The sequence below is a fragment of the Anolis sagrei genome, chromosome 3 (genome assembly GCF_037176765.1).
Source record: "Anolis sagrei isolate rAnoSag1 chromosome 3, rAnoSag1.mat, whole genome shotgun sequence".
Lineage (NCBI taxonomy): Eukaryota > Metazoa > Chordata > Lepidosauria > Squamata > Dactyloidae > Anolis > Anolis sagrei.
Window position 1 is genome coordinate 51,422,484 of NC_090023.1, and position 16,081 is coordinate 51,438,564.

At 36.9% G+C, this 16,081-nt stretch overlaps 1 protein-coding gene across 1 annotated transcript in view; it reads left to right on the top strand.

Moving 5' to 3' along the window:
- The window catches only part of CRYBG3 (crystallin beta-gamma domain containing 3), an 82,303-nt gene that overhangs the window by 37,677 nt on the left and 28,545 nt on the right, over nt 1–16,081 (top strand). Inside the window, exons 5-13 of the mRNA XM_060770604.2 lie at nt 774–821; nt 2,257–2,372; nt 4,049–4,193; nt 6,425–6,558; nt 6,835–6,949; nt 8,147–8,182; nt 9,489–9,622; nt 11,422–11,548; nt 15,674–15,816. Coding sequence (XP_060626587.2) covers nt 774–821; nt 2,257–2,372; nt 4,049–4,193; nt 6,425–6,558; nt 6,835–6,949; nt 8,147–8,182; nt 9,489–9,622; nt 11,422–11,548; nt 15,674–15,816 — 998 coding nt within the window. The remainder of the gene's footprint in view (nt 1–773; nt 822–2,256; nt 2,373–4,048; nt 4,194–6,424; nt 6,559–6,834; nt 6,950–8,146; nt 8,183–9,488; nt 9,623–11,421; nt 11,549–15,673; nt 15,817–16,081) is intronic.

Here is a 16,081-nt window from a genome sequence, read left to right on the forward strand (position 1 = left end):
TTTTATTACGGTTGCCTTAAAATGCCTTTATGACCAATATTAATAAGGTCTGTTGAGTTCATTCTTTCAAAGGGTGCAACTTTTCTCTTTGAATAAAACTTCCAGTTCAGTTTTTTACTAAATGAGTATATCAATCCTTGCCTATTTTATTATTCAGTACTATTCTTCTCCATTAGTATTGAATTATAAAATTTAAAAGAGGTTAAAATGTGAAAAGATTATAAATATTTAATGTCTTGTTCCAACTTCATTTACATCCTTGCTGTGAATTTATTCCCAGTCAAAGGGAACTAGATCCAAAGTATTTTCAGAATTCAGCTTGCAGAATATCCCTCCCATTGCATACACGACAAGAGAAATATAAAAAATACCTATAGGCCTATTTTTCCCACCCAAATGGCTGTTTTATAGTGTTTGGAGAAAACACTCCCTCCTAACATTTCAAAAGAGTCAAAACCTGGCTGTTTGAGCAGGCATTTGCAGATGCAATGTAACAGACTAATTGAGATCCGATTGGACGATGCAACAGAAAAATGATTTTAGTGATGAGATGCTGAGGACTTGTGTTTTATGGCTTTTATTGTTGTATTGCTTTTATATGGTTTATATTATATGTTATGTTGTTTGGGGGCATTGACTGCCGACTGTAAACCGCCTCGAGTCGCCTTCGGGCTGGGAGGAGTGGTATATAAATATGGTAAATAAATATTATAAAGTATCTCTGTAGTTTATGATAATATTGAAATAACTATTACTCTTCATTATAATTTCAGTGTCCTGTTGACAGAGAAAGACTCAAATGCAACCCAAGACCAGGAAAAGTGAGTGAGTGTATACGTGAATATGAAATAGTCACTCTTTTTCCATAAACATTGGCATAAAGTAAAAAGTGTCTCAGTAAAACTAATGTGAAGTTGAGTCTATATTCTCTGCTGCAAACTGGGACCAATCTGGAGCATTATGTTCTGGATTGGCCCTGGAGGAACTATAATACACTTGCAGCTGAACCCACTGCGAATGCCTGGCCCTTTATGAATCAGTGATATCCTAAAGGGTTACCTACACAACCATCAGGGAGGGGAGGGGGGTAGATCGACCAGCATCTTCTCACTGGTTATGTGGATACCCCATTCCGACATCAGAGATGCAACTCCAGTGGTTTGCACAGAACTTCGTGGTTGGCAGGGAGCAGCCATGGTGACATGGATGACCCATCTTCTTCCCCTATGCCAATCAAAGCAGGAAAATGATAGTTGTGTGATGTCCATCTGCAGTGGTTCCCAACCTTTGGTCTTCCAGGTGTTTTGGATTTCAACGCCCAAACTTACCAGCTGTTAGGAATTGTGGGAGCTGAAGTCCAAAACACCTGGAGGACCAAAGGTTGGGAACCCCTGGAGAGGACCAAATTGGACCTGATACAGTTGTCCAGACTGCTGCAGAGTTGCAGGATACTGTAGCCTTTCCAACAAATTCTGAGGTATCCCCCAGCTTTGCTAAAGCAGGTCAAAGTCGGATTAAGGCAAGAAAGCTTGGGATAGTCACCAGAAATCCCTGTATACCGTAGAGACAGACACTTTTCTTGTTCATGTAGACTTGCCCTGGGATATAATCAGCCAGAAGAAGCAACTAATAGAGATGGTTATATATTTAAGGGATAAATTAATGCCAATGCACATTGCTTTTGTTCTGTTCAAACCAGTGATGATACATTGCATAAATGATATGATCCTTTTTTGGGGGGGCCGAAACTTGCATGTGTATATGTGCCTTCAAGTTTCCTGTTGACCCATGGTAACCCCATGAATTTTAGAGGATTTTCTTAAGCAAGGAATATTCCAAGGTGATTTTGCTAGTTCCTTCCTCTGAAAAGTAAGCCCCTTCCACACAGCTGAATAAAATCCCACATTATCTGCTTTGAACTGGAATCTATGGCAGTGTGGACTCAGATAACCCAGTTCAAAGCAGATATTGTGGGATTTTCTGCCTTGATATTCTGGGTTAGATGGCTGTGTGGGAGGGCCCATGGCCTCCAACACCAGGAATGTATGTCTTATCTCTCTTCAAGCACTAACTAGAGCAGGCCCTGCTTATTTAGGAGTAAACTCCATAGTGTAAACATGTATAAATGCTCAAAGAATTTTAAATATTTTATTAAACTGGAGACATATGTGAGAAACACAATTCTGATTCAAAATACGGTATAGGCACAGAATATTTGCATAAAGCACTACATGATTTGGGTTTTTTCCCCTACAGATGATTATTTGTGATGTTCATGGGAAGACAAATAAATATGAAATCTACCATGATGTGATAGATGTTACAGACTGGGTGTTCTCAAAAGAAGTACTGATCAGAGTCATAAGAGGATGGTAAGAAATACATAACAGTGAATATTTCTATATTATTTATATTCATCAATATTTAAATTGTGTTATTTGGAGTATTTGACATGTGGCAAAGTAATGACCAGTATTGTTTTACATTTCATATGTTAAGTTAGGCAACAGACTTGGGGAAATCCATCATGTTAAATATCTGAACATATTTGGGAGTAAGTTGTTTATAGAGTTAACATTTAGGAAAAGGTGTATAACCAGATAGTTTATGACGCAAACCAAATAATACATTGAATAACGAATTCTGTCAATATTAGATGCCAATTTTATTATGTATGCTAAATTACTACTAGACCAGTAAAAACTGCATCGAAAAAGATTGCCTTTAAGAGATTAACATAGAATGCTCTATTTTTAGAAAACAAACAAACTGGTACTTCTGCAAATGAGAGAAACACTATATTAGCAGGAATGGTTTCCTTATATTAATCTAAATCAGGCGTGGGCAAATGTTGGCCTTCCAGGTGTTTTGGACTTCAATCCCCACAATTCATAACATCTGGAGGGCTGAAGTTTGCTCATGTCTGATCTAAATGAATTAATGGTCTGACTCATTGTAAGGCAGCTTGCTATGTTAGTAAACATTTTATGCTACACCATATTGCAGAGCTTTTCGAACTCTGTGTCACGACACGTTAGTGTGTCTACTGCAGTGTGTAGGTATGTCATGCAAACATAATAAGAAGTCTCTAAGTCTATGTGAAATCAGCAATACCAACTTGCATACATTTTTACACAGCAAAGGTACTAATTATACCTTATTGCATTAGTATATTCTGCCTACAAAATCTTGGAAATGTATATTATTGCCTTACAAATTCTATAAGTTAGTAAGGTAAAGGTTTTTCCCCGACATTAATTCCAGTCATGTCCAACTCTGGGGCGTGGTGCTCATCTCGATTTCTAAGCCAAAGAGCCGGCATTGTCCATAGACACCTCCAAGGTCATGTGGCTGGCATGGAGCACTGTTACCTTCCCGCCAAAGCGGTACCTATTGATCTACTCACATTTGCATGTTTTCAAACTGCAAGTTGGCAGAAGCTGGGGCTGACAGCGGAAGCTCACACCGCTCCCCGGATTCGAACCTATGACCTTTCAGTCAACAAGTTTAGCACTCAGCGGTTTAACCCCCTGTGCCACCTGGGCTCCTTGTTCTATAAGTTATGCTCCCCATATATTTCAGTATTACAATTTATGTATGTGTCCATATCTCCTATAAGGGGTTGGTTTAACCTCTGGTTTGCTAGTAAAACTGAATTACTGTGTTGTGAAATGATCTATGTTTAAAAGGTTGTCACTAACCTGAAATGTTTGGAAAGATCTGCCTTATTGTCTAGTGACTGAATCCTATTATAAGTTACTTCTGCACTAAAATGGAAATTAAATTTAAGATCATCTTAACCTGTTGATCTTTACATAACACTATTGCACTGATATCTTTAACTAGAAGAATTAAAAAATTGTGCCCAAGGCAAAAACGACAAAAAAAGTTGTTTTAATCAATATTGCCAGTCTTACAGAAGAAAGAAGGTTTCTTGAATTTCTAGGATCTGATGTGTGAAACACCTCTTTATCAGTAACCTTTCTAATTCTGGTTCTATACTGGCTATTTCTTTAATAGCATAAATGTTTTTCTTTTATTGATACAGCTGGGTCTTGTGTGAAAAACCAGGATTCCAAGGTCAGAAATATTTCCTGGAAGAAGGAGAACAGAAGTTGAATGATATCTTGAATCAGCAAACTGAGAAACATAAAGAAAGCTTTACAATTGGCTCCATCAGACAAATCTTGAAGGTGTGCTTTTGGCTAAATTGTGAGATTTACGGGAAGGCAACAGCATGGAGCACCGTTACCTATTGATCTACTCACATTTGCATGTTTTAAAAATGCTAGGTTGGCAGAAGCTGGGGCTAACAGCAGGAGCTCCCCCTGCTCCCCGGATTCGAACCTGTGACCTTTCAGTCAACAAGTTCGGCAGTTCAGCAGTTTAACCCACTGTGCCACCAGGGGCTTCTGATTGAGTATAGATAGTTATATATAAAATGGGAGAAATGTAAAAAAATGTTGTTTAAAAGATAAACATTAAAAAAAAGTTTGGGACCCCAGACTTTAATTTGAATGAGCTTTCCTTGCAATGATTTGTTCTCTGTAGCATATGAACTTAAATTATAAATTAAATGTTGGATTCTAAAGAAGGGTGGTTCTGCTGGAAAACCTTTAATTAGTGATATGTTGCCTCTCCAATTGGTTCTCCATCATTCCCAAAAGATACAATTGCAAACTCTTTTGAATTGGTATGCCTTCTGACATCTTATTATTTGAATCCAATATTTCTGAGCTCTATTATGATAATACAGTTTAAAATTTAGTAAACCCAGTAAATGTTACTATTTCAGGACACTGGTTGTTGTTCAATTGTTGTTTTTATATTGTTATGTGGTTGCTTTATATTGTTTTATGATGCTTTTATGAATTTTAATGTGTTATATTTTAACTATGTTATGTCCAAAAGATATAACTAGTTTTTACCATCTCTGCAAGTCTTGTTTAATTTCATTCCCCATATTTAAGTAATTGTCATAAAACAGCCTTGACTAAAAGCTTTAGTGTTCAGTTACAGGAATGTATGGGAATTTTCAGTTTTAAAAAATCACGTGGATTTATTGCCTTCTGTGATAAAGAAATATATGTATCTGATTGTTTGCTGCAAACCTTAGGCTTTAGTGATTTTACTCAAAATAATGCTGGGCTAAGTCTATTCTGACATCTCTGAAGATGCACTTAATTCTTAAAGTGTGGATTTGATTCTCAGCATTTCCAAAAGCAGCCTCAGATTCCCATCTGAATTTCATTTAGCTAGAGTGAGTTGACAGTAACATCCATTACTCAGTACTTCATGCAGTGTTGTCTAAAAGCAATTTAAATGATTTGGCAATCTACTTCTATTTATCTACCAGTTTCTTTATAATAGATTGAGGTTTCTCATTTGACAACATTAGCTTGGACCAAACTGCTTGGAGAGGGAGGTTGAAAACATCAAGCAAACTTATTTGAAACTTTTCTTTACGCCAGCATGTTCATTGCAAATAAAAGGATAACCACAGAAACTGAATTTGTAAAATTGTATAAAAAACAACTTGTTACAGATGCAAAGGAGTCTTTTTTTACCTTTTGGTGAGCTATTTGTGTTAATCTTGAGGAAAACAACATTCTTTTCAGAAGCATATGCAGTAAGGAATACTTAGGATTTATGGTGCTTCAATCGGTTTGGCATATTTTTAAGGAAACCAATGCAAAACGATATTTTTAGGCATATTTCGCTCAGATTCTAACCACGTGTATGTACCGGTAAATCTTCTATATTTGTTTCTGTGAATATAGATGTTTTAAAAAAGAAACCCAACCTATATTTCTTATGTATTTTCTCTAGTTTGTGAAGTATATGTATTGTAATACCTTTTCATGCTGTCCTGCTGCTTCTACAGTAGAGTCTCGCTTATCCAACCTTTGCTCATCCAACGTTCTGTATTATCCAACGCAGTCTGCCTCCCGCCCAGATCCACAGCTGTTTCAATACATTGTAATGTTTTGGTGCTAAATTCATAAATACAATCATTACTACATAACGTTATTATATATTGAACTGCTTTTTCTGTCGATTTGTTGTAAAACATGATGTTTTGGAGTTTTATTTGTAAAATCATAATGTAATTTGATGTTTAATAGGCTTTTCCTTAATCCCTCCTTATTATCCAACATTTTCACTTATCCAACGTTCTGCCAGCCTGTTTATGTTGGATAAGCGAGACTCTACTGTAGGTAGTTTTCTTGTCAAAATTTATAATTTTGAATTGATATTGATAGTACTTTGTCTTAGTTTTAACAACTGTTTTAGTGTTTTATATTATGTAGTTAGTCATCTAGAACCTTCAACAGAGCACATTTGGTTGCGACAAATAAATAATGTGTAAAATTGAAGAGCTTTACTAATTTGGATTGTGCTTAACTGTCTTTCTACCTTGTAGAATTGCAGCGTGCCTGAGATTCAGCTTTACTCAGAAGGCCGCACAGAGTATTTTCCTATCTCTATTCAGAGTTCAATTGCTGATGTAGAAGAACTGGAAGTCAAAAATCCTACTCTTTCTGTAAAAGCAGGAGTGTGAGTACATGGTTTATTTTATGGCTATCACTTTGTGAGCTCTTGAGTAATGTAGCAAGTTAAGTCCGCCTGTTTATGAAGCTAAAAGTATAAGTTGTCACTATGGATACATTAAATGTTTTCATAGCAATTGATGTGCTCCATCTGGCTAGCCACTTTTGCAGCTAGAATGCTCATATAGATAGTCTTGTGGGATTAGGTCCAACAACCATGCTTATGAATGAGACTACTTATGCATTAGCTCTATTAATTAGCTATTTTCCCCCACTCTAATAGATGGTTTGCCTATTCAGATGTGAATTACAAAGGAGAAGTGATGGTTTTGGAAGAAAATAACTGTCCGTGTGAAATTTCAACAGCTGACATAAAATCTCTTTATCCTTTGAAAATGGTAAGGAAGTAATAGGTTTCCACTCACTTGTACAGCAGACCATTTTCTCTTTCTGGCATTTTGCATCTAGAACTGAACCTGTTCAATGCCTCAAGAGATAAGAGTTTATTCAAAGCATCAGTCTGCCTTATTTCACCATTGTTTGACTCCTGAAATAATAATGGACTAATATTTTGGTTGAGAAACCATTTATTTTAGAGCAAGCATTCAGTGACTTGAATTAATGGAGAATGGAGTTAAAGTTTTCTGGTCATTTCAAAAAGATTAGAACTGCTTGAAGATGTCAATTCAGATGCACAGTTAAAAGAGGAAAATGTTCATAATTTGAGTATGAGACAGCTTCTCAAAAATGCTTGGTTGAGAGGTGAATTCCCAATCATACTGTAATTGTCACATCTTACTATAGGGCTCACTTATTCCATTCAATTTGATGTCGTCCCATTCAATACAAGCAATTGGAATGCCAGAAGTTTATTTGCCCATATTCACCCTCCTCTAAACTACTGTTTCTTAAACTGTGTGTCCTGGCCCCAAATGTGGTCAATGTTGATGTCAAGAAAAAAATGGCAACAGTAAAAGTTTTCTTCATGCTTTTTTAGACATTTAAACAAATCTGTTGTGCAGTGTTTATAATGAACTCCGCAGAAGATTCTTCATCTGTACTCCATAGAAAGGAAAAATGGCCTATTAGAAACCTCACAAATGATTACTTGTTATCAGTAAATGTTGGATTTTTATACCTGTGGTCACATAACAGATTTGGGCAGAAAAAGGTTGTGAGTGGAAAAAGTTTAAGAGGGCCTCCTGTAGACAACAATCCAATACCTGAATTATATCTGATTCAAATTGATTGAGTAGGTAGAGCTGAGTGTTATCTAGATATGGATGTCACATCACTTTGGAATACCTGATGACAAGTGGATATTAAATAGCATGGTGAATAAATGACAGAGTTCCACAGACTAGACCACTTCCTAAGGCTTCAAGCAGCAATCTCTTGTGGTCACCATCTAGAAACAGCCCAGATTTTGGTGTGTGTGTGTGTGTGTACATATGTGTGTGTGTGTACATACAAATGTCAGAACTGCTTCTGTAAATCTTCCAGGGTGGTTTCTATCTGTATATGTAGAATAAAAAAGCAAGCATTCATTCAAGCATCGCATACTCTATAACTTGATGCTTTGTTTTGCGTTTCAGGGTAGCCTAAAGGTGCAGATGCCTCTGAATGTTCAGGCAAGTGTGGACATGTTAATAGTACATGAATATGCTAGTGAGATGCATATTTCTCTGTTCTTTACTCCTTGTATTTATTTTAGAAATTGTGAACAATGATAACATATTGTAGAGAGTGATCTGCCTAGAGCAGTCTTACTTTCTTATCTTCATCTCTTCCTTTAAAACACTCTTCTTAGATCTCCAGGAAAGCATTCCCTAGAATGAACAAAAGATATGTAGGGCACAAAGAATGCCTCTTATCTTTATTGTGTTGTTCCTGTCTTAAAACCATAGTGTTGCTTCATGCCAGGTCATTGATTGGTAATACTGATGCCATTCAGGACTTGATCCTGGATGAATATGCCAACTTAGTATATGCTGTACTCCAGGATTCTCTGTCTAGCAGCAGGACATATTTGGGCTGTGTGAATAGGGAGTCACAGCAGTCTGTTGGGATAATGTCACCTGACCAGATATTTATATATTTTATTAATGGTTCTGTATAATTTTATATATATATAATTTTTAATATGTTAGCTTTCTGTCAGGGGTGATTTGAATGTGATTTTCCTGCTTCTTGGCATGGGGTTGGACTGGATAGCCCAAAAAGTCTCTTCCAACTCTATATTTCTATGATTCTATGGTTCTTGAGTCACATTATTGGGAGAAAGGTTGAGTGTGAATCAAAAATAAATAAATGAGATTAATTAATAATGCCTGATCCAGAGTTGTCAATCTATAAAGAAAAGCTGCAAAATCTAGCAAAGGCTATCAATAAAGAAATGATTTGCATTGTTTCTGTCTATCTTATTTTCTACACTGTTCTGGGAATTTTTTTCCCAAGCTATAGAAATAGAACAAAATACTAAGTATGCCATTGGATTCCCTTGGCTAGAGATGGGTTTAACCACTTGATGCTTTGCTTGGATTAATTTATGTATTACAGCCACTGTGTTTTAGTAATAGTAGAGGATAAACTCCATCAAAGCTGCATCAAATTATTAAAATAGAGGAAACAAAACATATGCTGCAGTGATTTTTTTTTTAAAAAAAATCAGAGTTTACAATGTTATAAATACAGTTGGTGCTTCATCTTCCCATGTTCTGTATTTTCCATAGCTTGAAAATGCTCAAGAAATAAATTTAAAAAGCAAATCTTGATTTTGCTGTTTTATGTAAGGGGCGCCATTTTACTATTCCATAGTACATAATGGGACTTGAGCACCCACAGATTCTAGAATCTCGGAGAAGTCCTGAAACCAAACCACACTGTATAATGATTATAGACATATATTTAAAGGAACATTTTTCCCACACTCTGCAGATAATACTATATGAGAGACCACACTTTGGAGGATGGTGTAAAGAGCTTTCAGAAAATATTGATTGTGTTCCAATACTCTTTGAAAATGCGGGTGACTTCCAGGGAATCGGATCAATACGTGTCATTGGCGGAATGTAAGTACAATTTTATTTCTATTTTCAACTTTATTCCAAAAGTATTCCTGGACCTACTGTGGAACCAGAAGTTCAAATCTGTTTGACATTTAAGAACATGGGAAGTCCTCATTTACCTGCCACAAGAGACTTAGCTGTCCTATCTCCTGAAATACCTTATACTATATAAACAAAAATGAATTTTCCACTGAAACTTATTTCCATGCACATGCTCTTTAAATGAAAGGGTCTGCTTCAACAATATTTGGGGCTATTAAACTTTCAAAGTGACATATGTAGGATGCAACTTTTAAATCAACAGATTGCAAAAAACATATTAAAAATAAAATGTTGATAGCAGAGTATAAATTAGTGCCTCAATAAACAAAAGGACTCTACGAGGGTTGAATGAAAAGTAATGCCTCCACCTTTGTAACTCTTCAACAGATGGCAGTACTGGTATGAGACAGGTACTGGCTTGTTCAGTAAACTCTCCTCTGGAGTTCCATTTTGGTGGGAAGCCTTAGCATTGAACGGTTCTGTTGTTAATGTGCGAAGTATGGAACCCTGCACAGATGTGCAGCCATTGAATTCTTGTCAGCAGAAGGTATCACCCCAAAGGGGATTCATCAGAGTATGCAAGCTGTTTATGGTGATTGTGTTGATGTGAGTACTATGCATCGTTGGGTGAGAAAGTTTAAAGATGTTGAAGTGGGAACATCTGACTTGCATGACAAACAAAGAGTTGGATGTCCTGTGACAGCAACCACTGAGTTTCACAAGCAAAAGGTTGACAGATTGATTCAGGACGATAGTCATATCACTCAGAGAAATTTCAAGCATAATCGGCATTTCACATTATTGCTTTACTTGGCTATCGGAAGATCTGTACACAATGGGTACAGGATGCTGAAGCCTGAAATGAAAGTGCACAGACTTGAAACTTCAGAGGATGGATATCACCACCCTATGACATCTTCCATACACTCCAGATTTAACACCATCTGACTTCCATCTGTTCCCGATAATGAAAGAAGATCTGCGGGGACATCATTATGCTTCTGATGAAGATGTTGAGAGAACTGTGAGACGCTGGTTGTGGAAACAGAGTATCGACTTCTTTTGTGATGGCTTCAGAAAACTTGTTCATTGTTGGCAGAAATGTATCCAATTGTCTGGTGATTATGTGGAAAAGTGAATAGTGGTAGTTAAAGAGCATATTCTAAGGATTATGTCTGCATTTGATTTATTAAAATATTTCTATTAAAACCCTAGTAACGAAGGTGGAGGCATTACTTTTCATTCAACTCTCGTACTTAGTTGAATCCTTGGATGCAAAATCATCTTAAGTACAATTTTCTGTGCATCTCCTGTTGATATCCCTGGGCATAGTGTTCCAGGCCAAACCTTTTCCTAGTTAATCATTCTTCTTAGCTCTAAGTGCAGCAAGAAAAAGAGCACTTCAGAAGAGAGTCTTAGGATCCATTTGTAGAAGTGGCCAGAAGTTGCTCTTGTGCATCCTCAAGACATTTGTCCTGCATTAGAAAAACTCAGGGAATGTTCTGGAATGTTACTGATCCAAGTTAACCAACAGCGACACAGTGAAAGTATATCACCATCAACTACTTTGATAAAAGGCAGGCTAATATTAGTAAGTAAATGTCTACTTTGTCATTGATTCTTTCATAGCTTGTCAAAGCAGATCTTCAAAACATATTGTATAGTAAGATAGAAGGTCCTTAATGACAATTAGTGTTTTGTGTTTATAATAATTTCTAAGGACATTCATAATTTCTCCTCATTTGTTTTGACACCTACAGATGGGTTGCTTATGAAAAGGAACGATATAAAGGCCAGCAATACTTGTTAGAGGAAGGAGAATATGAAGACTGGCCATCATGGGGTGGGATGAATAGCACCCTTCTCTCTTTTCGATTTTTGCAAGCTGTAAGTACTTTTCCTCCTCTTAATTTTTTCCATTTCCATAAATTAAACATATGTGCATCCTTCCACATTTGCCAGGGTTATTTATTTGTTTATTTACTGTATTTATACCCTACTCTTCTCACCCCGAAGGGGACTCAGGGTGGCCTTACAATCAGCTGCAATTCAATGCCATATCAACAGACAATAAAAATAAACACAGGACTTAGGAGCACAGTGGTCCATCGAAAGTGGAAATAATACAAATTTTAGAACCCTGTGTTTACTACCTGAGAGAACACATCTCTAGGAATCTGTCGGTCCTCCAGCACGACACTAGGCTCTACTTCCATCACAAGATGACCATAGAATGGAGGACCTAGAGATTCCTAGAAAGGAGTTCTGTCTTGGTAATCCACTGTAATTCAATAATCAACTTCCAACAGACCATAGACTTACACAGGAGAACCTAGAAATTTCTAGAGAGAAGTTTTTAATCAAATCTGCAAATAATTAAATCTGTAAATAAAAAAAACCCCAAGCCCACAAATGTGGATGAATAAATACGTTGAAATATTACTATTTCTAGTTTTAACAATCCAGGAGTGGGTGAGCTCCTGCTGTTAGCCCCAGCTTCTGCCAACCCAGTAGTTCGAAAACATGAAAATGTGAGTAGATCAATAGGTACCACTTCTGCGGGAAGGTAACAGTGCTCCATACAGTCGTGACATCCACATGACCTTGGAGGTGTCTGTGGACAACGCCGGCTCTTCGACTTAGAAATGGAGATGAGCACTATCCCCCAGAGTCGGACTTAATGTCAAAGGGAAACCTTTACCTTTATTTTACTACTTTAAGTGGGGAGGTAATAAGAACATGCCGACAATTCAATGGGGAGGTTGTCTACAGACAATGAAAAGCTCCTTGGCATGGAAAGATGGAGTAATAGCACCTCCCCATGGCCAGAGTCGAGCACAACCTCCAGATGTCAGAGATGGGAAAAACCTATACCTCTGTTTTATGAATTATCAATCCTTGTCAATTGTATAACGGCATTGAATATTTGCCGTATAGGTGTTCTGTAATCTGCCCTGATTCCCCTCAGGGAGATAGAGTGGAATATAAATAAAGTTTATATTATTATTATTATTATTATTATTATTATTATTATTATTAGCCTTCAAAGGCATTTTATAAATGTTTAAAATAAGCTGAGTTTTTAAAAAAAATACTTTAGTGTGCATGTTTGTCTTTATTTGGACATGTACCTGGATTTACATCCAATGTGAATGACATTTATAGCAATGCACAATTGACAGAGGCTGGAAGGCTACCTGTCAGGGGTGCTGTGAATGCAGTTTTCCTGCTTCTTGGCAGGGGGTTGGACTGGATGGCCCATGAAGTCTCTTCCAACTCTATAATTCTATGACATGCTATTGCTATAAGTTATATCTGCATCAAATAAAGATCTCAAATCATGTCCAAATATAGACAGAAATGCACATTAAAATGTTTAAATTTTTAATATTCATTCAGACTGGCATGCACATAGTTTCAGTTGTGGAAGCTTAATTCTGTATATACCTCCTGTCTCTAGATCAGATTGCAGGACTTCTTCATCTTTCTGTGGAAAGGAAAGGGTTCTGAAACTTAAAAGTGGAAAGGTGTGAGTGTGTTGTCAGCAGAAATGAAAGTTCTTTCTCTAGAAATGAATTTCTGAGTGTCCCAGATGCGGTGTCAGCAGCCATCCCAGGAAAAAGAGCCTAATACTCGGCATATCCCTAAGAGAAAACAGTTGTTTGTGCTGTGCATGGCTTTTTTGAGAAGCAGTTTGACATTCCAATTTTTCTTGCAAGCATGAAAGGATATGAGTTCAAGGGTTAAACCTGACCTACAGCAGATTTCTGAAACAAAACACCTTTTCATGGCTGTTCTGTATGATAAAATAAGGTTGTAATCCCACCATTATTCGTTTGTTCTTATATCCATAACATCAAGCAAATAGGTAGCTTTGGAAATGGACCCTCAATCTTTCCAATTTTTTTTAACTAATTACAGTCCTAATATTGTGACTGTTGAGTTCACAGAAAGGAAGAGGAACGCCACCTGAAAATAAATTGTCTCTGCAAAATAATTGTAGACTCTTACTTTTCAAAACATACCTTTCAGATGTATAATCGAGATCTTCTAGCCAGCTAATGGGCTTTTGAATAAAGCTGTTGTTTAAAAAATGTAGTGTCAAAATCAAGGATGTGTACTTAGTAGATGGAAACAGCACCGTGAAGGAATAATAATAATAGTAATAGTAATAGACTTTATTTATTTGAGTCCCCCTAGGGGACTCAAAGTGAATTCCAGCATTTACATACATAGGCAAACTTTAAATGCCTTTACAATCATATACAATGAGAAACAAAGACACAAAGGCAGAAGCTTCTCCTTTCATTTCCAGCTTCTGGAAGCGGTGCTCATATCTGGCTCTGGGGAGATGCTTGTTTCCATTTTCAAGGAGTTTGCATTGTCACCTCCTAGTTGTGTGGACGACAAGATTGCTTGGAACATCTCTTTTGCCTTTTCCCATTGAAGTACCTAATTATCTATTTCATTTGCATGTTTTCGAACATGCAAATGTGAATAGGTTGGCAGGTACTGGAGCTGACAGACAGGAGCTCACCCCGTCTCATGGATTTGAACTGCCAATCTTCTTGTCAGCAGTTTGGCCAACCTTCCGGTTATCAGTTCAGCAGCACGAGGATTTAATCCATTGTGCCACTGCAGCTCCTCCATTATGCAGCTATGGTTTTTATTTTTATTTTATTTTATTTATATACCTGTTATTGCCCAGGTGTCAAAGGGACCCTTGCCCCCCTGCTTTAATCCTTTCTTTCTCTATCCCTCTTTCCATACCTTTCCCCCTTTCTTTTATCTTCCCTTCCCTCCCTTCTCCAGCTCTTAGAAGGCCTACCTCAAAATGTCTCTATAGCAACATGGCTCTCTTTGTAGCTATTTCCTTCCTTCCTCCCTACCCCACATATACATATCACCTTCTTTCCCAGTGACATCACAGAGGACCACTTCACGTAGCAACAGCCTTTGTGGTACAAATAGACCAACATACTTTGACTTTTATAGAGAGATATTTAATGTATGTTTATACATACCACTTCTTTCCTAAGATGGAATTAAGGCAGCTCCCAATGATTTCTCAGTATCATGCTGAAACATTAATTTACAGAAGTTTAAAAAAGAATTAAATAACAATATTTTTTAAACAAAATTATTAAAAAAAACAGGTAAACACCTAAAAGACTTTTAGGACGTAATTTTTAATAAAGACTTTTTGAAAATGACACACCAGTTTGTACACAATTGAAATTCAAAATGCATTCACTTGTTTGCTCTGATGAGGGAGTGGGTTAGCTTTCAACAAATGTAGAGGTTATTGTATTGTCAAAGGCTTTCATGGCCAGAATCTCAGGCATTCTCAGAGGTTGTGAGGCAGGCATCCTCAGAGGATCCACAACCTCTGAGGATTCCTGCCATAGATGCAGGCGAAACATCAGGAGGGAATGCTTCTGGAACATCACCATACAGCCTGGAAAACTCACAACAACCCAGTAGAGGTCATTGTTATAATAAACAGAACAATGTGTAAATGGAACTAGCATAAGAAACTTATAATATTAGTACATTATATACCCCTATGTATTGTATGTATGTATTTATATATTCCATGTTGTGGGCAATTTTGATTCATTTTGCCCTTCACCAGACAATTTTTCATCCACAGAGGGCATTTTGCCCAACTTGAAGTAATCTAGAATTTCCAGCTGGAAAACAGCTCAGACAGGGCCAAACCTATGGTAAAATAACTGCCACATCTTCTGGGGAACATTTTCCATTTAAAATAGTTGGGGGGTTAACTCTCTAAAGGAGAAAAGAAAGCAATTAAACTCTCACCTTTCAACACCTTTCTTGTAATTCAAGCATTGGTTCTGACGTAAACAGGAACCTGCTGCAACTATTCACCCTTATTCCAGTGTCTATTTAGCACTTGAGGAGGTTGTGCATGATTGAGTAGCAGTGCTGTATTGTATATAAAAGGGAGGAATGTGTATTGGTTTCCTAATTTTCATTTCTGAATTCCAGAATTTTATGGAGTCTGCAATAACACTTTTTGAAACTGATGAGGAAGATAGGAAATTGCTAGATATCATCAATGAAGAAATTCCCGACTTGGAAGTGGCTGGTTATGGCCTTGTGACAAGATCCATTAATGTGAAGAGTGGAGTGTAAGTTCTATTTCAGATCTTTGGGCAGTAGCAAAGAGTTAACTTTAAGTGTATCATCTTCCTTATTAGTTTTCCTGTTTTTCTTAACATTGTATAGAGCAGTAGTTCATAGCTGCAGGAGGTGTGAGTGCCAGTTCTTGCCTCTACAAAACATTGGCAAAAGTGAAAATCAAAGTCCAATTTTTGTTTGGAGATCTTTGTGTTTTTAAGAGCATGGAAATAATTTCTGAATTTCAGTGATGACTCTACTACAGTAGCAAATATT